This window comes from Alternaria postmessia (assembly GCF_024291825.1).
Source record: "Alternaria postmessia strain BMP 2775 chromosome Unknown scaffold_11, whole genome shotgun sequence".
Taxonomy (NCBI): Eukaryota; Fungi; Ascomycota; class Dothideomycetes; order Pleosporales; family Pleosporaceae; genus Alternaria; species Alternaria postmessia.
This window is the reverse complement of record NW_026260084.1, coordinates 556,893-579,321: the sequence shown is the minus strand read 5'-3', so window position 1 is coordinate 579,321 and position 22,429 is coordinate 556,893. Positions and strand designations below refer to the sequence as shown.

Genomic DNA, 22,429 nt, shown 5'->3' with positions numbered 1-22,429 from the left:
ATCTTACTGAGGGGAGATCCGGAAACGTTTAGCGGGGGGAAGCATGGAGCTGACCACCCCTTAGCTGTAAGCAATGCCCCTGTACGAACTGCGTGTGAGACGCATACTGACTTAGTACACCTACGTTTAGTGGTGTCAGGAAATCGAAGGCGGAAGAGTGTTCTTTACGGCGCTAGGGCATTTCGATGAAGCGTACGAGGACAGTTGGTTCGTGGGACAGGTGAAGAGAGGTATGTTCTGGGTTTCAGGGAGAACAGAAGGCTGAGGTGAGGGTATTAAAATTGAAATCATGCTCCGAAATGGTTGTCGTCTTTACAGTGAGTTTAGTCACATTCCTACATCTGCTCTTTGGTTGCCCAACTCTGGATAAAAACTTCAAAGCAGAGGTTATAAGCAACGCCGTACGCCAACCCCAAGATTCCGAGAAGCTCGAACACAAAACCCAAACAGCTATAGCTCGGTCTTTTCAGCATCGACACCAGTCTTCTCGGCATCATCACTAGTCTTCTCGGCCTCAACGCTGGTCTTCTCAGTATCGACGTTGGTCTTTTCGGTATCGACGCTGGTTTTTGGGGCATCAACTTTGGCCTTTTCGGCATCAACATTCAGGTCCCAGTCAATGCCGCCATCTTTGCCATAGCGTTGCTCTAACCATGCATTGCACTTCCTGAAATGACCGGCATCGAACTGCATCTTGTTAGTATCTTAGCTGCACCAAGGCGGATCGCAGAACTTACAAAACCCCTCGCGGCACTCAGCGGGCTTGGATGTACACTTTTCAACACGAGGTGCTTATCGACCGGAATACCCTTGGTCCTCTGTTGGGCCGGCGAGCCCCAAGCCAAAAATACAACACCGTTTGTCCGTACCTTTGCAACAGTGTCGATGACCTTTTGCATGAGAAGCTCCCAGCCTTTGCCTGAGTGTGAATTTGCCTCGCCACGACGGACAGTGAGACAAGTGTTGATGAGCAAAACACCACGATCAGCCCATGGCGTTAGAAGACCGCCTCTGTTTGGCGGTGGCTGGTAGTCTGGGTACTCTTTCTTCAGGGCTTTGTAGATGTTCTGAAGCGACGGGGGCGCAGGGTTCGGTGGGCGGATGGAGAAGCAGAGGCCGTGGGCTTGATTAGGACCGTGGTATGGGTCTTGACCTGTGATGACGACTTTGACGGTATTGAGGGGTGTATGCCGCGACCTATTGACGATTAGTCTCCTCTCCAATTGGGGAAGCTTCAATTAGAAGATGTGGGAGATCGCACCATGAGTAGACATCCTGCATCGGCGGGTATACCGTCTTTCCGCTATTCAGCTCTTTCTTCAAGAACCTCTTCAACTCGAGAAATTGAGGAGTAAGTAGCACATCCTTGACGTGCGGCAGCCAGCTCTCATGTAGTGTGTCTAGCTCAAGTTGCAGCAGCTCTTTCTGTTCGTCTGTGAGTTTGGCGACCCATGCGTCTTTGTCGAACTTTGCTGCTGCAGCGCTCTGTTTGGCTGGCGCGTTGGGGTTGGGTTTTGGCGCGCCGAAGAAGGCGGTGATGCTGCCATTCTGCTTAGGCTTCTTGGACGCGTCGGTAGCCGCAGCCGCCGCTTTACGCTTTAGACTCATAATTGTAATGTCAACCGATGTGGAGTATGTGCTCAGAGGGGAAGGGCGGAGTAGCGACGATAATGGTAGGGAAATCGAATAGTCGTGTCAGTATCGCGGCCATTTACAGGGCCACTCCCAGCCTCAGACATTCGCGTCAAACGTGACGTCGAAGACAGCTAGTCATTTCCACCGAACCCCCTGATTGGCCGCCGCGTGTTTCAAGAACACGTGAGTACGCGCGACGCGTCTGACCACGTGAAATGACATCACAGCTCGTCCTGACACAATCCTCAGCACCGCACAAGGATACAAGCAGGCTACAGTGGCTTGCCCATCACGATGACCGTTTTTCTGGCAAATCAGATGTGCGCGGATGTTTGATCTGCGCCGACATGCCTGGAGGTGGACACTGTAGCCTTATGCAGGTTTGCTGCCCGCATTTGTGACGTGGTGTTGCCTAGGGATGCAAACAGGAGCGCGTACAAAAAGAGCGATACAAACAGACGTGCTTTGTATTTCTCCATCTTCATCACTCCATACCCATTTGTTACCCGTCTTCACAACAAGTAAAACTCCTCGCTTCAAATAAACACTAGGCGATCACAACCTCAACAATGGCTTCTTCCAATCCTTCCAACTTTGCGAACTTGCCAAAAGATGAGCTGAAAGAGATCGCCGCCAAGGGCGGTCATGCTTCTCACGGCTCTGCCAACAACGACGTAAGCTGAACCAAGCACATGCACACTCGTGTACAGAAACTGACTTTTGTCAAGTCTACTTCTACTGGCGGCAGCGACAATGCTGACCGTAATCCTGACGGTACCTTTAAGAAGGGCAGTGAGCTTGCTTCCGAGTTGGGTGCACAGGGTGGTCATGCTTCCCATGGCGCTGCAGACACTACCTCGAACAGCAGTGAGGCGGGCCGCAACCCAGACGGCACCTTCACCAAGGGCTCTGAGGTCGCTAGTAAAGTTCGTTGTGACCATACGAAATGGATGTAACACATACACTGACTTGATACTCTCACCTTTGCAGCTTGGCGCGCAAGGCGGACATGCTTCGCACGGATCCAACCAATCCGGTGCTGAGACATCGAGCAATGACAGCGGAGTAAGTTGTTTTCAGGATCAGTTGATGAATCCGTAACTAACCTGTTACTTGCAGCGCAACCCCGACGGTACATTCAAGAAGGGCAGTGAACTTGCTTCCGAGTTGGGCACACAGGGCGGGCATGCCTCGCACTAGGAGCAGCATGATTAAAGTGCTGGTCGATCTCTCAGGGAGCGTTGGACACCGGGGTACTACCACGTGAGGCCATAAGCTTGATCACGAGACCATGAATTGAATGCAAAACGAAATACATGACTTGATTATGCATCTTATATAATGTACGACAAGCTGAGATGATCAGGCTTAAAGTGATTGATGGGACGTTGAAGTACTTCCTAGCCGCTGTAGCCCAAGGCATCTAGTTCCTTCTTGATCTGCTTCTCGGTGCTGATCTTCTTGACCTGAGTATCCTCTAGCTTCTCTCCACCGGCCTGACGCATCTTCAGCTCATCAATGGCGCGCATCTTCTTCAGCAAACCTCTGATCTTCTTATCCTGGGGGTTGCCGTCACCAGGGCTGGTGACAGTGAGGTCAGGGGGAGGACCCTGACTCTCTGTTTGAATCGGAGGAGGAGCCTGCGTCTGCACTGGAGCCTGCTGACGTTGCTGGGCAGGGTTCTGGCGCTGACCTCCGTCTTGACGAGCCTGACGGTTTGGGCTGTTACCGAAGTTGCGGTGCTGGCTGGCACTTCGTCCCTGCTGCTCGTATCCGCTCTTGCTGCGGCTACGCTGGCGACGTTCCGGGCTACGTCCAGCTCCGTTAGCTGAGTTGACGCCGTCGGCCGCGAGTCCAGCAGCCTTGTCGGCGGCTTCGCGAGCCTTCTTAGCCTCTCGCTTCTTCTTGTTTTTCAAGGCTGCCTTGGAAAGCTCTCCATCGCCATCCTGGGCGCCAGTAAGGCTGACACCACCACCGGGGGCAGCACCGGGTGGAAGAGTATCTGCAGCCTCTGCTCCAGGTACCTCACGCCGACGCGGCTTGCCGAACCCGTTGGCGAAGCCAACATTCGTCGAAGAGATACCGGTGTTGGAGTAGGCAGCGCCTCCTTCGTCTTCACGCTTGAAGTGTAGGGGAGTAGCAGTCCCGCGCGCTCCGGGAGGGCGGTAGGCACCTGCAGGCTTTGATGGTGTCTTTTGGGTGCTCAGATAGGCGAGTGCGGACGAATGCGGCGTCGGGATGGTAGTCAAAGGGTCAGTTAGGGGGTGCATCGAGGTCGGCTGAGGTCGCCAAACGACGTGGTAGAGTTCAGCCATGTCTTCGTTGTACATGAGGCCACCGCTGACGTGGTAGATGCGAATTCCGTTGTCAACACGAAGACGCGGGCTAGTGGTTGCAGTAAGAATATGTTGCCCATCGGGGCTCCACTCGCAATAGGTCGAGTTTGAGGTCTTTACATGGCAGACCTTGGCGAAGTTCTTCTCCAGATCGTAAATGTCCATATCTCCAGCTAGATTGCCAAACCCGGCAACGATGACGAAACGTCCGTGTGGGCTGAAAAGAATAGTGTTGCGCGGGCCTAGGTCGAAGCTGTGTTGTGCCACTGCGCGCTGGTTGAAGATGGTAGTCTTTGCAGGCATGTAGCCATAAGTGACACCGAACTCCTTCGAGTTAGGCGACCAGGAGACGTCGTGAATAGGACCCTCCTTGTCTAGCTGAATGCGCGAATCGAAGGTGCCGTTGGCACTAAGGATGTACATGTTGGTTTCGCCGTAGTAACTCTTGTTCGACTTGTCGACCTCTGTCTGCGCTAGGACAATCAAGCTGGTGCCGAGATCGTTCCACTTGAGCTGGACCTTGTCGCCCTTGAAGAAAGTCTTTTGGGATACAGGCTGGGTAAATTGAGGTACTTGGAAGACCTTGACAGCAGCAGGCATGCCCTTGCGCTCCGGTACAAAAACGGCAACTGAATGGTTCTTGCCTGGAGCGAGCATCATATCGGTGACTCCCTCGACACGAAGCTTGTTCCAAGGGTTGCGCAAATCGCTCGACTGGAAAAATTGCACCTCGTTTGTTACAACGCGCGCACAATACTTCTCGTCGGACGTGTACTGCAGGTTCCAGCCACTCTGGTTCTTCTGGACGTATTCGCCGATGACCGCCCGCGATCCGTCATCTTCAGCTTCGTCGGACAGCGTCTTCCAGACTCTGAGGTTCTTCACAGCGTTTCCGTCTTCGTCCTTGGATGGGCGCTGCCATGTAATGAGGTATGTACCGAGGGGGGAGAATCCGAGCTCGTAGACGTTCGGTGTAGGAAGTGTGGTAATGACGTGGCCGACCGAGGCATCAATCACCGAAACCTGTTCTGGTGTTGCCCATGCGAAGTACTTGCTGTCAGGCGAGTAGCAGCAGCAGCGAAGGTTGCCTTCAGGTCTATTAGGCGAGTTAGCGTCGGCACTGGAGTAGGAGCTGCGCAAGAGCTCGTGGCACAACGGAAGCACTCACCGGACGAATCCAGGGAGAGCCTCATACACTGGGGCAGCGTTGAAGAGCCCGATGCCCTTGGCGGAACGGTCTGTGAATATTGTTAGCGTGCTTCAACAGGAGCGATGGTACAGGGCGAGCGTACAAGCCAACTGTGTGGGAACAGCCATGATAACTAGTCAAAGTCACAGGAAGTTGTACAAGTGGGCGTGGGGCAAGGTGCTGGTGGTCGCGAAGTCTGGCTCAACTGCTGAGCTCGGTTTTGTGGGTTGGCGATGAGTAAGGCTAAGACAGGAACACGTCGGGTGTGTGGGTATGGGTTCGAGTGTGACGTAGTTTCTGTGACTTTATAGGCCAAGGGCAGACTTTGGGCGCACGCAGCGGCAACGGGTGGATCGTGGGAGAGAAGGAGGAACACGCGTCAGAGAATTGAAGGGTGACCGTGTGACGAGCGTAGGGCGATGGAAACATGGAGTCGAGAAAGAAAACCGTGGGCACGCGCGCTAGTGCTCGGGGAAAATGCGGGCCGCTGGCGTTGGCTGACTGTGACATCAGCCTCGCCAGCTCATGGACAATGGCCGAACAGCAGAATGGACTGGAGCTGCGTAGGGTCATCAATCTGCGAAGTCTTTTTTTTCTTTCCACAGGCTTTCCTTCTGACTGTATCGACGTCACTGCAATCTAGACCGATCTTATGCCGCCTGCACAGAAGGATTCGAGATTCAATGATCTGCAACCAGCTTTACCTGGCCAGTAACTTCGAATAAGTAACACCAACCGCAGTTTGATAGCACCAAGGATGGACATTGCCTGGTTTTAGTTTCTGCCGCTCACACACATCGATATGCAAGATCAACAGCATAGTCCCCACGGGCGTTGCGCAAAAGTGAGTTGTGCTGATGCGCCAGCATACCATGTCTTATCGTTATCGCATCAGTAGCGCTTCGCAAGCTCCCGAGCTCCATCTCAACTCCACAGATCCATCGTAGCTTCCGTCCACGTCTCCTTGGACGTCGTGCCGCAGAGATGCCGACCTCGATGCCCGCTCCCTCGATTCGAATACCAATGGAGCTTCTGACTCCAACTGCCTTCTCGCAATTCGGTACTGTCATCGAGAACCCAACAACATCACCGTCAGCGCAGCTGCCCATCCCCAACCGCATACCACCACCCGACGCGGTCGCGGCCAACCAGGGCTCGGCTACCAAGTACCTCGATGTCACGCACATGTCGAACCTGTATGACCTTGCGCCGAGCAAGAAACCTGCCAAGGCGGTGATGAACATGTTTGTCTGTTCCCCACGGAACCTCCGGCCACACGAGCCGAGCATGAGCATGCCCAGCTCCTGGGGTGACTTGGACTTGGATGAGGACGAGGAAGGATGCGAAGACTTCCAAAGGCAGCTGTTGGACGTTGCCATTCTCGAAAGGCATCCCTTCACCACACAAACGTTTATACCCATGGGCCTGTCGCAGCAGGAAAGACACACCCAGTACCTTGTCATAGTTGCTCCTACTCTACCGGCAAGTGCTTCAAGGCGTCGTACGGGTAGGGCGCCGCCATATCCTACACCGCACATTGAACGGAAACGAAGCGTTATGGACATCTTTGCGCGAGCGAGACCAAGCCCATATTCAAACGAAACCGCGCCTTCTCAGAGCCAGTTCTCACGACTTCATCCGTCAGCACGTCCAAAGGGTCCGGGCTTGCCAGACCTCAAGAATCTCCGTGCCTTCGTGGCAAATGGAAGTCAAGCAGTGACATATGGGGCTGGGACATGGCATGCGCCGATGATCGTAGTCGGAGACCGACCAATTGACTTTGTGGTTGTACAATTTGCGAACGAAGTTGGCAATGAAGACTGTCAGGAGATAGTACTGAAGTCGGATGAAACCGCTTCGGAGGGTGTTGTAGTCGTTATCGATACTGATGCATCAGGTGCTGTACAGGTCAAGGCTGGTGTAGGCTCTGTGAAGGCAAAGCTATGATGCTGATGGGTAGTGTCGTTTCTGATTCCATGAATTCCGCTGGACTGTTCCGCACTTGTCGCACTTTATCTTGCCTTGTGATTTATGTGTAAATGAGAACTGATAACCGTTGAAGATCACGGACGCCTTGCGAGCCACGGCTTTACATGTGAGCAACTAGCTCTCATGTCTTGGAAAACTCATCGAACTTAGCGACAACTTCACAAGTGAACGGCTAGTAGTCCTTGCTGGAACGATGGCATGGGTGGTACAGGCCTCGCTTGTTTTCCCTAATCAAAATCATAGGGCCTCCCGCCATCCCTGTCGTAGCTCAAGTTGCAGGAACCGATAGGATAAGTAGAATCTGCTTTACCTGCCACGGTTTCCTTGTGCTCGTCACCTATGGACCTCCGTCAGTGTGACCAGAAACAATAGTGTCACAACATCCTCTAGTACCTGAGAGGTACCCCACGTTCCCAAATGGAAGAAGCAGACCTTGTAATCGTAGGCGCCGGTATTTACGGTCTCACCACTGCTCACACATACCACCGCCTACACCCCACAGCCACAATCCTTATCCTCGACTCTGCCTCGTGCATCGGCGGGCCATGGGCACCGCATCGCGTTTTTCCGGGTCTTCGGACTAACAATTTGTGGGGCATGTACGAACATCCTGACTTCCCTATGGAAGAGAAGAGGTTTATGGTGAAAAGGGGAGAGCATATACCTGCCGCGAAGATGTTCGACTACCTTTGTGCATTCACGAAATGGGCCGACATAGAGAAGTTCTTCAGGGGCCAAACGACTATTGATGTCATCGAGAAGGATAAAGATGGGGGCGGTTGGGTGCTGCGTTGTGCATCGACTATGCTAGAGAAGAAGGGTGTTGAGATCAAGGCGAAGAAACTGGTTATCGCGGTAGGCACTACGAACAAGCCGCTACTACCGCATTATGAAACGTCGACAAAGTTTCAACCTTTGGTGATCCATACTGCAGACTTCCCGGAACATCACTCGGTCATCGCGGAGCCGGGAAAACATACCGTCATTGTAGGATCTGGAAAGTCTGCATGGGACGTTGCATACGCATGCGCTAGCCAGCCTTCAGCGACAGCAACCTTACTTATACGTCCCGACGGTAACGGTCCTGTATGGATGACACCTAGTCACGTCACGCCTTTGGGTTTGTGGCTAGAGAAATTAGTTCATACACGCTTCTTTGGCTTCATGTCTCCTTGCCCGTGGGCACCGACGACGGACATTGAAGGCTGGTTACGCTCCTTCTTCCATCGCACGTGGCTCGGAAGAAAATTAGGTAAGTTGTGATTGTTTGGAATGCATTTGAGAACAACGCTAATTTGGTGTCTTCACCACTGCAGTGGGTGCTTTCTGGAACATACTTGGGGAAGACGCTATCGCGCTGAATGGGATGGATAAGCATCCTGAGACAAAGAAGTTACGGCCGTGGAGAGGCGCTTTTGAAGTTGGCAATGCACTGTCAATTCATAACTATCCAAACAGCTTCTTTGAGATGGTTAAAGAAGGGAAGATCAAGGTCATCATAGACGATATTGCCAGTCTGTATGGGGAACAACAGGTTATACTGAAGTCGGGACAGGTGTTGGAGACGGACGCAGTCGTATGCGCGACAGGATGGCAGAAGGGATACACGTTTCGTTTCGAACCTAGAGAGCTGGAGAAAGAGCTGGGCTTGCCAACGACATTACCACCTACACCCGAAGAAGAAGCTCTCATACAGCGGTCAGAAGAGACTCTATACACCAAATTCCCTTACCTCAAAGAGAGGGACACAAGTCGCGTCTACCACCCCAACCACTCCCTTCGCCATGCCCAACAGCCAACTACAGATACGCAGCCTTACCGCCTGCACCGCTTTATGGTACCTCCGAAAGCCATAGCAAATCGCAACATCGCCTTCGCAGGCGCAGTGCATTGTCTCGGCACTTTCCCCAACGCGTACATTCAAAGTCTCTGGATCACCGCCTACCTTGACGGTACCCTGTCTATTCCCTCCTCGCCCACCCAGACACTTGAAGAGACATACCGTAATACACAATACTGTGTACTAAGGGGCGCAATGAGCTATGGGCATACATTGCCTGACCTTGTCTTTGATACTCTGCCCTACTTCGACACGTTATTAAAAGACATGGGTTTGCAAGAGCGTCGTAAGGGTGGAGGCGTAAGGGAGTGCGTGAGTAGCTATGGTCCGGAAGACTATCGGGGATTGCTGGAAGATGTTGAGATAAGGATGAGAATAGTGAGGGGCTTCCTAAAGTAGTATGATGTGTCGACAGAGAAGTCAAGAGACCAAGTGAGCTACTGAGAGTGGTAAGTAGTAAGTAGAGAAATAAATCCGATGTATACATTAGTCCAGAATTTGATGATCGAGCAAACCCAACTTGAAGCCGAAGGGCTTCACAGCACTACACTAGACTTATACAGCCATCTTAGCTAAATCATTCTATCGTCCCTCTCCTGTAGTATGCGCATAACCTAAATATGAGAGTTGGAAGTCAGGGTTTGTCTTACATACAGTTCGTAGCGGGACATTACTGACCATCCAATGAACCAAGTCTCTCGCCGCAGTCGCATCTTCCAAGCTATCGTGGCCTTTGTTGCCTTTGGTCTGGATATCAGTGGCGAGATACTTCTTCAGCAATGTCTTCAAAGCTAAGTCGCCTGTACCCTTGGCCTTTTTCTTTTTGGGTACACCATCAGTGGCGGTAGTTGAGTTCCCTACCATCTGGCTGTTGGTCGTCAGGGAAGACTCATGACCATCAGCTAGCCCTGCGATCTCTGGAAGGAATTCCTCTATTCTTCTCGCCGCTGCTTCACTCGCTTTCTTTTCTCGCGCTTCGATTGCCTTCTTCTCCTCGATGATTTTATGCTCTACCACGTAGGAGTCTACCACCCGTGGGTGAATCAACTTCAATGCCTTCAGATCGTTGTGAACACTATGTCCTACGAGGACTGTGTCAGGCCCTACGAATTTCCACAGCAGTCTTCTTGCCCCAGACTTCCCCTTCAGCGTGGTCTTCTTTCTCACAGCCTCATTCATTTGATCCCAAGTGACACCCGACCACTTGGTATTGAGATGCAGCATTGGCTGATCCGGCTTCACCAGGTTGTTAATCAGCACTTCGCCGGTCAAATAATCGATGGCGCTTAAACGAATAAGCTCGGAATCTCCGTTTCTAGCTGTGCCCATCTCGCAGTCGATTGCGACGGCAAATTTGACGGAAGTAGCACGGTCCGGATGAGAACGAGGAGTTTCATGGATTTGATGCAAGCGATCGAGCTCACCTGGTCGGTATTCGCGCATCTTGTGAACACTGGTACCGTTGCATGGCGTAGCTTTAGAAACGGGCTCTCCACAACACATCCAGCACTAATGAATTTAGTTCCGTAGCTCAAAGCAAGTGTCGTGTTGGATTCACCTTCGTGGTGCGGTCAACTGCTGCTGAGTGGTAACGGCATGGTACTGTGGAGGGCTGAACGTCGGTTTGACCATCCTCATAATATATGAGCATTGTAGGCCATGTCCTGACATGCATATCCGCTGAAGTTGTTTGTTGGTCACGGTCGAGCGAAGTTTTTTTGAGACCCTTTGTGAGCTGTTGTATAGCTACAAGAGAGTTAGAAACGCTGTAGAGATCCACGTGCACATTCCGAATGCTAATGCTTCTCCCTACTTTGGTTGCAGTTACTGCATCTTCGTTTCTCATGAATTTCCGCGTCTGTCAGGTGTTGGAATCGATAGCCATGTTTTTGCAGGACAGATGCGGGTTCTAGGAGGCTTCGAAATATGTCGAGGTAGGCACCACTAGGCGGTAGTTCGAGCGCTGAGGGTGCTGGGCCCTCTGGTGGCTCGGGGAGGGGAGGATATGGCACTGTATTGGCACGGAGATACGCCATAGTGCTAGAGGGTTATGGCTGTCTCCGATCACAGTGTTTGTAAAATCCACAGCGTGTGCAAGCTAACGATGCTGACGGTGACAACGAAGGGTTCACGTGATGGCAAAGTGGGGATGGGGATTTGGATGGCGCGTTGACCAGGGTAGTCGCGCTAGAGTCGCGTCGCGTCGCGTTTTCTAGCTGACTTCAATACGTCACTCCCAGCTGACGGCATGCGTATAGTATGGCTGCTCACCTGGGAGTGTCATCAGGTAGACCCTGCAAGATTGGGAATATACGAGCACTTCGTTCATCTAATCTCACATTTAAATCTTCATGCCATCCAGCGCGGCCTCTAGATCAATGATCTCCTTCCCCTTACCACCGCTGGTGCTTTTCCTCTCCCTGTACTCCTTAGCCACGGCCTCCATCACCTTTCCCATCTGGGCGTCCTTGCCCTCGGCTTCCAGCTCCTTTTTCACACGTGCAAAGTTGGCTTTGACGAAAACCTGGTATTCACTCTTTTCCCTCTTACCATCTTTGCCTACAGTAACACCGGCTCCGACTCTGGGTGTGGGTTTGGTCTGCGCGAGCTTTCCCTTGCACTTGCCGCAAGAGTGGCGGGCTGGATCGACCGATTTGGAGTGACGCTTGAACTCGTAACCGCAAGATATACATTCCCAAACGTACTTGTAGTCTATTTGGTACGAGTGTTTGGTGGTGACTTCAACGCCCTTGTTGGCGAAGGCGACAGTAGCTTTGCGGCCCCAAGATTTGAACTCTGCTCCGTGGGGGTTATTACGTACTTCGCTGATCATGAATGTCGTCAAATGACAGAACTCGTGCGCGAGTACGTTGTAGAGTCTCTCCTCATCGTCGATGACTTTCTCAGCGAGTTCAATGGAGCAGTGGTGTCGTATCTCTACGCGCGTATCTGTGGGGAGGGTCCCGGTTCGGATTCGTATCTGCTCTCTACGCCAATTTGCGCGACCGGCTGTTGTTTTGAGTGTCTTGGACCAGACGAGCTTGATGCCGCCTGTAGGCTTCGAGAGCTCGTGGATACGGCCTGAGGAGATAGTGGTGTCGAGCTCGACGAGGAAAGCTTCAGCTATGGCGTGCTTGCGTTCAGCGAAGGTTTTGCGTTGTTCGCGGATTTGCTTGACATTCGAGGCTGGTTGAATCTCTGGCAGTCTCCCTTTGGCTGGTTTGCGATCTGTAGGCTTCTTTTTGGGGCTCTCTATGGGGATTTCGTAACCCTCATCACTGCTGTCTTCAAGAGCCACACCTTCCATCATCTTGACGATGTCTTCCCGCCATTTTTGCTTCTTAGGCGACACGAGCGTTTTGGCTGGTGAGTGACGGTCGGTCCACTCATTCACAGCTGCAGGATTCCAGAATGCGTCAAGACTTGGTCTTCCATCTATATCATTGGCCTTGGGAATGGTCGGCTTCCTTTTCGAAGGCGAGACAAGTTTAGTTGGGCTGGGAGGAGCTAGTGGAGGTGTCGCTGGTCGTGAGATGGGTGGAGCTTTGCAGGGCGAGCGTTGTTTAGTAGGTGTTGGAGAGTATGTCAGAATTGGAAGGGGGCCATTTGACGCTGAGCTGGTAGGACGAGAGGAAGCTGCGAAGGAACTCGATCGTACATGAGTGCGTTCAGGGAGTGCAAAAGATGCCGGAGCCTCTGGTGAATCTGTGAGATCGACAACCTCTTGTGCCCAATTTGACATCGAACTATGGCCCTTTGTATTTGGCGGTCGCATGGAATTCAGATCGGCTGAAGGTTGAGGAGACGTTTTTACTGGCTTGAGATCGGGAATCTTGAACATCGGTTGTTGAGACTGCTTGAGAGGCTCTGGTGCGCTCAGCTCACTCTCATCCTCCTCGCTGTCGGACACTATACATCGTGCGCGCGGTTGTCGCTGATTCTTTCTTGACTTTACAACAGGCTCATCATCTTCGTCTTCCTCGCTAATATCTGCCACTGGCTCGGCAGCCTCGTCTTGTGTCGCGGCTTCCTCATCGCCACACCACAGACTTGTCTCTTCCTCTTCCTCAGTCTCGTCTTTCAGTGTTTCCTCTCTACCCTCCTGTTCCCTGTTGCGTAACCGTTGAGCTGCCTCTTGTGCTTCTTGCTCCCCTACAACATTTATCTTGCCCTTCTGCGCCTGCTTGTTCACCACGCTTCTTGCCAGGCTTTTGGCATACAGAAGTCCATTCCTCTTTCCAACATCTGTGTCTGTTGTCCCACTACGTACTCTTCGCTCTCTTTGTTTCTTCTCCGGACTTGCTAGACTTTCATCGCTAAGCTTGCGGAGCAGTCGACTGTTGCTCTCGACCGGTCGCAGTACACGTTGCTTTCGCGGGGTAAGCGCATCCCTGGGCGTCGCTGCCTTCGGTATGCGAAACGAATGCTCTGTGTCTTGTGATATGCTAGTATCCCGCGCTATGCGCCTCGAGGTCTTGGGAACCAATATGGAGGTGTCGTCTTCTTGCGATGATGCGTATCGAAGTGTGGCCTTCCGCGAACTTGATCGGCTTGTTCTCGTCTCGGACGGTGTCATGAAAATAGTCGGTTCGTTCGGACTCGGTTTGCGTAGACGCGCCATATTCGCGAAATTTGGTATAAAATAGTATAATGTGTAAGGATATTCAAGCCGTCGTGCGTGCGATTGGTACCAAGAATGTTGTTCGCACAAGGATGCTTAGACGTTGGAAGTATTGGCCAAGCATGTTTGTTATCGGCCGTTGTCCCGGCGACTAGCGGGAACGGCGCCGGGATCCACCTCGCACGTTCTCAGTGCGACGCACGTTTTACTGTGCTTTGGTCCGAGCACACAATGGTACTTGATATCTGAGGTATACGACGATATCCACGAAACAGAACATACTCTGGACGTATGCATCATCTTCTGTCGCTAGATAGTATACCAGGAACTTCACCGAATACCCCTACGATACCTTTTGTCTTGGGTTAAACTTGAGAAATCGAGCTCCATAGCCACCTCAACCATCATCCACAATCACGTCAGAACATGTACCATTGGTAACAAGGAAAAACCAGTCATACATTGCATGCTAACCATCACAAATACAAGCAAACCCAACCACATTGAGCTCGATGGACCGACATGAAAGCTGCACTACTGCGCCCATTTACGGGTGTCCAGCTCCGTCTGATCATCTGTTCGATCCACCCCAGACGTGAATCTCCTCATCCCCATTCGTGAAGCATCTGCGGGGTATTCATCCTTCTGTATTTACATCCCCAGTGGTGATTGTTCTCATCCGTTCTCTATCATGTGCATTTACTGCTTAGCGTTCTTGGCCATGGTGTTGAGAGCGCTGCCGTTCTTGAACCATTCGATCTGGCCCTCGTTGAAAGTGTGGGAAAGCGGGATCTGGAACTCCTTGCCGCCATCGGCGGGGTGGACAGTCATGGTCAAAGGCTTGCCAGGGGCGAGCTCAGTGGAGGCCAAGTCAACACGGTCGTTAGGGCCGATCTTGTCGTAGTCGGCAGGGTCGGAGAAGGTGAGGGGAAGCATACCCTGCTTCTTCAAGTTGGTCTCGTGGATACGGGCGAAAGAGCGAGTGATGATGGCAGCGCCGCCCAAGTGCCTGGGCTCGAGCGCAGCGTGCTCACGGGAAGAACCCTCGCCGTAGTTCCAGTCTAATAACGTCAGCCAAGATGCAACTTATTGGTGCAGTAGAATTCTCTTACCTCCAATGACAACCCACGGGACGCCGTTCTTCTTGTAGTCACGAGCAACATCGGGGACGGCACCGTACTCGCCGTTGAGAGCGTTCTTGACCTTGTTGGCCTCGCCGTTCTCAGCGTTGATGGCACCAATCAACATGTTGTTGGAGATGTTGTCCAAGTGTCCACGGTACTTCAACCAGGGACCAGCCATGGAGATGTGGTCGGTGGTGGTCTGCAGATAAGTCAGTATGTGTTATGTATTTCGTGGAGGCTGGGCAAAAATACCTTTCCTTGGCACTTGATGAGGATGGGAAGGTCCTTAGCATCCTTACCATCCCAGGCCGAGAAGGGAGAGAGGAGCTGAAGACGGTCGGAGGTAGGGGAGACAGCGACGGAGACAGATGCGCGGTCCTCAGGGGGAGCCTGGTAAGTGTCCTGGCCGGGGTCGTAGCCGTTGGTAGGAAGTCCGAGACCAGTAGGCTCCTTGAGCTTGAACTTGGAACCATCCGCCGCGGTCAGTTCGTCTTTGAGCGGGTTAAAGTCCAAGCGTCCTGCGATGGTCATGGCCACGACAAGGTCGGGAGAGGTGACGAAGGAGTGGGTGGCGGGGTTGGCGTCATTACGTCCAGTGAAGTTGCGGTTGTAAGACGAGATGATCGAGTTGGCCTCGCCCTTCTTTACATCTTTTCTGTCCCATTGACCTGGCAGAGATGTTAGCATGAGACCTATAAGTGCATTAATCTGAAAGTGCTGGCTGGAGGTATTCAAAGACTTTTGAGTTGTCAAGAGACAACAGAGAACGCCGCGAATACCTCCAGGCTACCTCGCCAGGAGAGCGAAAAGTTGAGTATGAGGCAGCAGCCTGGAGGTATTCAAAGAATTCCAAGTCATCGAGAGATAAGCAGGAAAAGCTATGAATACCTCCAGGCTACCTCGTCAGGGAAGAGAGAAGTTGAGTATGAAGCAGCAGCCTGGAGGTACTCGGACACTCTTGAGCTGTCGAGAGACGACAGAAAAGACCGCGAATAACTCCAGGCTGACTCGTTAGGGAAGGGAGAACTCACCAATGCAGGGACCGCATGCGTTAGCAAGGACCATACCGCCAAATTCCTCGAAAGTCTTGAGCTGACCATCACGCTCGATGGTGGCGCGAATCTGCTCGGAACCAGGGGTAACAGTGAAGAGAGACTTGGCCTTGATGCCGTGGGACATGGCGTCCTCAGCAATAGAGGCGGCGCGGGTCATATCCTCGTAAGAGGAGTTGGTGCAAGAACCGATAAGACCAACCTTGAGCTCCTCAGGCCACTTGTTGGCCTTGACAGCCTCCTTGAACTTGCTAATAGGAGTGGCTAGATCGGGAGTGAAGGGACCGTTGATGTGGGGCTCGAGCTCGTCAAGGTTGATCTCAATGAGCTCGTCGTACTCGGCACCCTCGTCCTCACGGAGCTGGGCAGCGTACTCGCGGGAGAAGTCACCAATGTCGCGGCGCTTGGTGGCGGCAAGGTAGTCGTACATGCGGTCGTTGAAGGGGAAGACGGAGGTGGTGGCACCAATCTCAGCACCCATGTTGCAGATGGTAGCCATACCAGTGCAAGACAGGCTCTCGGTACCGGGACCGTGGTATTCGACGATAGCACCGGTTCCACCCTTAACAGTGAGGATACCAGCGACCTTGAGGATGATGTCTATAGACTGTGTTAGCGTGATTGCCCCGCTTTCGAAAACCAATATTTCAAGAACATACCCTTGGGAGCAGTCCAGCCAGAGAGCTTGCCAGTAAGCTTAACACCAATAACCTTAGGAGCCTTCAGTTCCCAGGGAAGACCAGCCATGACATCGACAGCGTCGGCACCACCAACACCAATGGCGGCCATACCGAGACCACCAGCGTTGGGAGTGTGCGAGTCAGTACCGATGAGGAGAGCACCAGGGAAAGCGTAGTTCTCAAGCACGATCTGATGAATGATACCAGAGCCGGGCTTCCAGAAACCGATGTTGTACTTTGCGCAAGAGGTGGACAAGAAGTTGTAAACCTCCTTGTTGATCTCGTTGGCGCGCGCCAAATCCTTCTCACCACCAACCTGGGCCTCGATAAGATGGTCGCAGTGGACGGTGGTAGGAGTGGCAACGGAGGGCAGACCAGCTGACATGAACTGAAGAATAGCCATCTGGGCAGTGGCATCCTGGCAGGCTACACGGTCGGGACGGAGCTTGAGGTAGCTGGAGCCGCGCTCAATCTCTTGACCGTGGGGGTCGTCCAAGTGGGAGTAGAGGATCTTCTCGGCAAAGGTAAGCGGGCGGTTCAAGCGGCCGCGAACAATCTGGAGGTTCTCGTTCATCTTCTGGTAGTTGATGTAGTGGCCCTTCTCCCAGTTGGTCATCTCGACCTTGCGAGAGAGGGGAGCATCGCTGACGGTGGCCAATTGCCTGCGCGAAGCAAGGCTCTGGCCCAGGCGGCCGAGCCTCGAGAACTTCTGCATGGTGAGGATTAGGGGAGGGTGGTGTGGAGAGAAGAGTGATGGAGGAAGCGGAGGAAAAGAACGTCAGAAGCTGGCTCAAGTTGGGCGATAACTAATGAGGATCACGAGGTGTGTGATTGGCTCGTCTAGCCCCAGCTGCGTGCGGAATACCTCGGCGCCTGAAACCAGAAACAGGTCGGCTGCGCAGTCCCGTTGGCCCGCTTCACGTGCAAGCGCGGTGTAATGGAGACGCAATTATGGAGAGTGCAATTGTCTTGTGTGCGACGGGGGCCCAGCTGGTATTTCACGTCTTGGGGGCTGTCGAGACGGGTGCTTGAGAGCTATGGGTGTTCACATCACCCAGACGTCATAGCCACCAGCCGTTCACCGACCCCGCGCTCATTCCTTTTGGAGGTGATTGGCGTTCTGCGATAGCACAGTTGCCCAAGAACGCCCCGGAGGTCTGCGCTCCCTTTTCCGACCCAACAATTGTGTGCCGAGTCAGCATGTAGGCCTGCAGACATGGCAAATTTCGGGTTCTGGAGCAACAGTAGCATCTACCGCAGCCTGATTCGACCTAGCTCCACAAGTCTTTTTGACCTGCAGACCCTGCACGGACCCCATCTCCACACTGCAACTTTCTCTATAGCCGACCATCACGATTTCACACGGATAACCGACGGCCGCGGATACTGCCCACCATGCCTGCCATACGCGGACAAGACTCCAAGAAGAAGACACGTAGACATACGCGCGACCTCGACCAGATCCACGCCGACTTGCGCGACGAGAAGCATCTTGCCGAATTCAAGGATGCGAAGCCCATAGAAGATTTGCCTGGCCTGGGGCAATGGTACTGCAAGGAGTGCGCAAAGTTTTTTGAGAGCGACGGCAACTTTGCTGCGCATCAAAAGGGCAAGGTCCACAAGCGGAGGTAAGAATGTCGTCTTTGCGATTATGAGAACGGCGCTGATGGGTTTCTAGGGTCAAGCAACTTCGCGAAGAACCATACTCCCAGAAAGAAGCAGAGGCAGCGATTGGCCTTACCACCAACAACGGAACGCGCACCACGGCTGCGACAGCCCCGATGGAAGTCGACCAGGTTGCAGCATCAGGTTGACTGCTGCGACAACGTACGTCTTCGTCAACTGGAATTAGACTTCTTTGGTGGATGGTCACAAGACACGGTGGTCTGGGGAAAGAATGACCAACACATATCTAGAGCTGGCTGAGACGGCAACAAACCGCTAGCTACTCAAGAGGATGATAAGGTCTGGGAGAAGAAACATGCATTGCACGGCGTTCAAAATTGGGATATGGAACATTTAGAAGGGCCATAAAGCTCAAACGATACCCTACATTTCAGGTCGAAACACTCAAGTTCTCACAAATACTACCATATCTTGTTCGTGACCACTGTGCAATGCTATCAAGATCAAACATATTCTCTTGCAGCTGTAATATGCCCATGTTGTAGAACTGCAACCTCGAATTAAATTCATGTACAGTCAGAGAACGGCTCTGCAAACAAAATACTTAATAGCAAACTCATCAAGCTCCAGTGCTGTTTCGCTGCTGTAAAGAATGTCACAGGTAGCCATTTTGGTGCTGCCTGATGTTGCCTGGTGGCTACCTACGTGCCTTCGCCATCACCAACATCATAGTCGCAACATAAGTACCACACCAAGTTCTGCACATAGTACAACAAACAGCAGCCACTTCTCTGTAGCATCAGAGTACACTATGGCATTCACAAACACCCCTCTCTACGGTGGCGCAATAACCCTCGATCTCCCCTCCAACTTCGCCGACGCATCGTAAGTTCTTCTCTTATCCTGCGTGCCCCCACATCCCGCGCCTTCCCTTTGCATCGTCATCAACCCCACGCCCAATGTTTACAACCGTCCAATACACAACCCCCCTCGAGAATGATACGGCAGACTCCGGGCTTTCATGCTAACGATGTAACTCAACAGGCAGATCCGCCAGATCCCTGACCACCAAGAAGTCTACCTCGACAGCAACGGCTATTCTAGTATCGTCGTCGAGATACTAGAGTATGTCGAAAAGAGCAATGATGAAGAAGCTTTGCAGTATCATTTTGGCGATCTAGTCGAAGATACCGGCGACCAGACTACGATCATCTCGCAAGACCGTGCTGCGATGAAATCGTTGCCGTACGTAGTGTCTGACATCTTCAGAAAAAGGACCAAAGCGAGGGCACAATTAAATGAGAAGCCCTGGTATATATACATAGCTGACTGAGATTGTAGGAACAACTCAGTCTTGACATTGACATTCATCCAAACCCCACCAACACCCAACCCACACCCCAATCGGAAGACTCCCGAGTTCACATATATTCACCTCATTCTTCTTCGCCTCAAAGAGCAAGGTACCGATGTAAGTAGCATACCTTTCACCCAAACCTCCGTATGATCACCTCTTACTCAGCATTGTTGACAAACCTACTTCATCATTGCTAATGTACCTTTGAAGATTATGATCTCAATCAACATTCCGCACTACCCGGGCGAGTTCACTCCAGCAGAGCAGCAAGGTGACGAGACGCCATTGATGAAGGATAGTAAAGCGGTGAGAGAGAGGGTATTGGAGAGCTTCAAGGTGAAGGAGTGGGGACTCTTTGAAGGCTAAGGTCAAGACAAGAGATGTCATGAGGATATGCCTTTAATGAAAACAGGTGTCAAACGGATAAGAGAGAGAGTCGATGCTGGAGATGAGTTGAATCATAGGACAGAAGAAAGATTTGGAAACGACCGGAACGTGTAGGGAGTGATGCAAGGAGAAAGGTAAATATGTATACGGGTCAACATTCGAAAAGATGGATAGCAGTACGTAGTCGTTAGTTTAGCAACATTCCTCATAGAGGTATCTAGAAATCACAGTCCAAGAGTATCACCGCAATCATACTGAGAGGAACGGTTCGTGCTCACAAGCTTCCATTGCTGTGTTATTGCATTATCTAAAAATGCCGCTATGCTCTTGCAGCATTCCATTTCCTCGTGTGATTAACCATGCCGTCATGGCTTACGACCACGTCCATCAATATAGACAGGTCGACATCGACTGTCGATTCTTGAGGTCCAGTATATGGAGGCATCCATTAGTCATCCATGCCGTAGACCACTATGTTCGAAGATTCACATGCTGCATCTGCTTACTTGTATTGACTCACAAGATTCAATCTTCTTCGCATCTCCTCCCCTGCAGTAGGTGCCCGCTCATCTAAACCTGGATCGAGACTCATGCGTTGATGATCAAGTTCACCTGCGTGGCCGGCACGATTTGAAACCTGAGCTGCGAGAAAAGGTGATGGCGGGAGATCAGCTAGGTTTGCAGCAGGTTGCATGCCTTGCATCAGTGCGGGATCAACAGGCAAGTCGTAACCATTGTCTTGAGAGTATTGCGGATAGATTGTGTCCTGCTGCTGTGCGGCCTCGAGTTGTAACTGGCTATTCGGAGAATCTGACGGAGGCGGTGGTTGCGTTGGTGAGAACAAGCTCGGTGGGGTAGGTGTCAGGTTCGGCTGCGTGGCGCTTGATGAAAGGAAACTGGATCCTGATCTTGCCTCTGCACGCGCTTGGTTTTGACCCTGGCGCATAGCTGACAGGCCTTTGTTCATCTCGCTGCACTCTGGACAGTTACGAATGACCTGGCTAACAGTCTCCTTTATGCGAACCCAATGGTAGAGTTCAGCAATCGCTGCAGTAGTCTTATTGATGCCCCCATGGTGCTTGTGATGGATCTCGCGAGCAATTTCATACTGCTGCTTAGGGTCTGCAATAACCTCCTTACCCTTCAGCCACAGCTTCTCGGGTTCGTCGCCCTCACCAGGCGTAAGCTTGTAATGAGTAGCTGCACTACGGAGACGGCTCTTCTCTGCTCGGTCAGCACCGTTGGGGTACTTTCCGTTCTTGAGATAGAAGCGAATCTTGTCGAAGCGCTCCTCAGACACAAACTCGTCATCTTGGCCTAGATCCCGACCGTATATGATGGCATCGACCAGCTCGCCAGGATATGACTTGAGGTTTCCACAACCCTTCACACGACCGATGCGCTTGAATCCGAGGGCGTCCCATATGCGACAGGAAGCGACGTTGGTTTCGTAAACGAGGTTGAAGACGGAGTATGTATAGCCCTGAGCAGGTTAGCGCATGCTGCCTAAACGTCTGTGAAGAGTCTCACAAGCTTTGGTGCCCAGTCTAGGTATGTCTCGCCCATCAAGCGACCAACACCTCGGTTTCGCGACGCATCTGTAACCAGAAACCCACCGTTGCAGACATGGCTCGACCGTCCCGGGTAGTTGGGCTTGATATAGAAACTACCCAGACATTCCCTCTCCCAGTCGCAGCCTCTCCGTGCCATCTCGTGCAGTTCTCGGCCATCCTGGATCTCACCCAGCAGCATAATGGCACCAAAGACACCGAACCAGTATGGACCAAACGCCTCGAGGGTCAGCGGCTCAACCATGGGATAGGTATCGCCCTTCTCAATCTCGCGTCCTAATTGATCGCATAGGTATGCCAGTAATGTGAGGGGAACTTGGTTCGGCGCAGAGAAGGGGATTATCGTTGCGCTTGTCACCCGGTCGCGCAGGATTACTTGATATGGTGCAATGCCCACTGGCAGCGGGCCACCAGGCGGAGGATATGGTACGTCGCCGGAAGTCCTATATATGACCGGCGCAGTAGGGTCATCTAGCATAGCGGGCATGGTGGGCAGATTGTCCTATGGGCTGTATCTACTGAGAAATTAGTATTGCGAGAATGACATATCGAACCCCACATTGGGAGCGGCATGTCCTCGCGACGGCGCGATTCAGGCGCCATGCTGGTGAAGCACAACTTGTAGACTTGGTACATGGTGACGACGTTGGTGTAGGACTTACGGAACAATGCGTGGGTGCCTGAGATGCCCTAGGAATGGTCAAGCAGGATGAGAGATACTGCCGTGATGTGGTGCTCGCGGTGCGTGCCCAGCGAGATCAGCGAAACCCCCACTAGCGCCTTTTGGTACCAGCGAATCTCTAGCGCCATCAGCTCTACAACCGAGTAATCTGTACATAGTGTCTGACATACCGCTGCTGGAGTCGCACATGTTGGCTTCAGAATAGACACTGAAGCTGTTCAAGTAGTGGCGTCCGGGCACGTCCAATAATCACCGACCTTCACCGCATCATAATAGTGGGTAGCAGATCAGTGCACAAAGGGAGCAGCAAGTGTTCGAGACAGATTTGATTACGAAGCGC

General features: G+C 52.3%; 11 protein-coding genes across 11 annotated transcripts; 5 read left to right on the top strand and 6 right to left on the bottom strand.

Moving 5' to 3' along the window:
- Nucleotides 1–450: 450 nt before the first annotated feature.
- On the bottom strand, nt 451–1,608 carry J4E82_002884 (uncharacterized protein; the record flags this gene model as incomplete). Its single annotated transcript, XM_051729179.1, has 3 exons — nt 451–687; nt 738–1,197; nt 1,262–1,608. The coding sequence occupies 3 exons, from the start codon at nt 1,606–1,608 to the stop codon at nt 451–453; spliced, it is 1,044 nt and encodes a 347-aa protein (XP_051591271.1).
- Nucleotides 1,609–2,204: 596 nt separating this feature from the next.
- J4E82_002883 (uncharacterized protein) lies at nt 2,205–2,835 on the top strand (the record flags this gene model as incomplete). Its single annotated transcript, XM_051729178.1, has 4 exons — nt 2,205–2,309; nt 2,364–2,561; nt 2,626–2,700; nt 2,755–2,835. 4 exons carry the CDS (start codon nt 2,205–2,207, stop codon nt 2,833–2,835), a joined length of 459 nt encoding a protein of 152 aa, XP_051591270.1.
- A 200-nt stretch (nt 2,836–3,035) lies between these two features.
- Nucleotides 3,036–5,288, bottom strand: J4E82_002882 (uncharacterized protein; the record flags this gene model as incomplete). Its single annotated transcript, XM_051729177.1, has 3 exons — nt 3,036–5,067; nt 5,140–5,209; nt 5,264–5,288. 3 exons carry the CDS (start codon nt 5,286–5,288, stop codon nt 3,036–3,038), a joined length of 2,127 nt encoding a protein of 708 aa, XP_051591269.1.
- Nucleotides 5,289–6,183: 895 nt separating this feature from the next.
- Nucleotides 6,184–7,107, top strand: J4E82_002881 (uncharacterized protein; the record flags this gene model as incomplete). Its single annotated transcript, XM_051729176.1, has 1 exon — nt 6,184–7,107. The coding sequence occupies one exon, from the start codon at nt 6,184–6,186 to the stop codon at nt 7,105–7,107; it is 924 nt and encodes a 307-aa protein (XP_051591268.1).
- Nucleotides 7,108–7,824: 717 nt separating this feature from the next.
- J4E82_002880 (uncharacterized protein) lies at nt 7,825–9,388 on the top strand (the record flags this gene model as incomplete). The annotated part of the gene is made up of 2 exons (XM_051729175.1): nt 7,825–8,401; nt 8,466–9,388. The coding sequence occupies 2 exons, from the start codon at nt 7,825–7,827 to the stop codon at nt 9,386–9,388; spliced, it is 1,500 nt and encodes a 499-aa protein (XP_051591267.1).
- Nucleotides 9,389–9,571: 183 nt separating this feature from the next.
- Nucleotides 9,572–10,432, bottom strand: J4E82_002879 (uncharacterized protein; the record flags this gene model as incomplete). Its single annotated transcript, XM_051729174.1, has 1 exon — nt 9,572–10,432. One exon carries the CDS (start codon nt 10,430–10,432, stop codon nt 9,572–9,574), a length of 861 nt encoding a protein of 286 aa, XP_051591266.1.
- An 898-nt stretch (nt 10,433–11,330) lies between these two features.
- On the bottom strand, nt 11,331–13,610 carry J4E82_002878 (uncharacterized protein; the record flags this gene model as incomplete). The annotated part of the gene is made up of 1 exon (XM_051729173.1): nt 11,331–13,610. The coding sequence occupies one exon, from the start codon at nt 13,608–13,610 to the stop codon at nt 11,331–11,333; it is 2,280 nt and encodes a 759-aa protein (XP_051591265.1).
- A 699-nt stretch (nt 13,611–14,309) lies between these two features.
- J4E82_002877 (uncharacterized protein) lies at nt 14,310–17,181 on the bottom strand (the record flags this gene model as incomplete). The annotated part of the gene is made up of 5 exons (XM_051729172.1): nt 14,310–14,671; nt 14,723–14,933; nt 14,987–15,402; nt 15,802–16,386; nt 16,446–17,181. The coding sequence occupies 5 exons, from the start codon at nt 17,179–17,181 to the stop codon at nt 14,310–14,312; spliced, it is 2,310 nt and encodes a 769-aa protein (XP_051591264.1).
- A 680-nt stretch (nt 17,182–17,861) lies between these two features.
- Nucleotides 17,862–18,280, top strand: J4E82_002876 (uncharacterized protein; the record flags this gene model as incomplete). Its single annotated transcript, XM_051729171.1, has 2 exons — nt 17,862–18,094; nt 18,145–18,280. The coding sequence occupies 2 exons, from the start codon at nt 17,862–17,864 to the stop codon at nt 18,278–18,280; spliced, it is 369 nt and encodes a 122-aa protein (XP_051591263.1).
- A 380-nt stretch (nt 18,281–18,660) lies between these two features.
- On the top strand, nt 18,661–19,815 carry J4E82_002875 (uncharacterized protein; the record flags this gene model as incomplete). Its single annotated transcript, XM_051729170.1, has 5 exons — nt 18,661–18,667; nt 18,890–18,977; nt 19,137–19,337; nt 19,434–19,593; nt 19,660–19,815. The coding sequence occupies 5 exons, from the start codon at nt 18,661–18,663 to the stop codon at nt 19,813–19,815; spliced, it is 612 nt and encodes a 203-aa protein (XP_051591262.1).
- Nucleotides 19,816–20,338: 523 nt separating this feature from the next.
- On the bottom strand, nt 20,339–21,894 carry J4E82_002874 (uncharacterized protein; the record flags this gene model as incomplete). Its single annotated transcript, XM_051729169.1, has 2 exons — nt 20,339–21,319; nt 21,367–21,894. 2 exons carry the CDS (start codon nt 21,892–21,894, stop codon nt 20,339–20,341), a joined length of 1,509 nt encoding a protein of 502 aa, XP_051591261.1.
- Nucleotides 21,895–22,429: the final 535 nt, after the last annotated feature.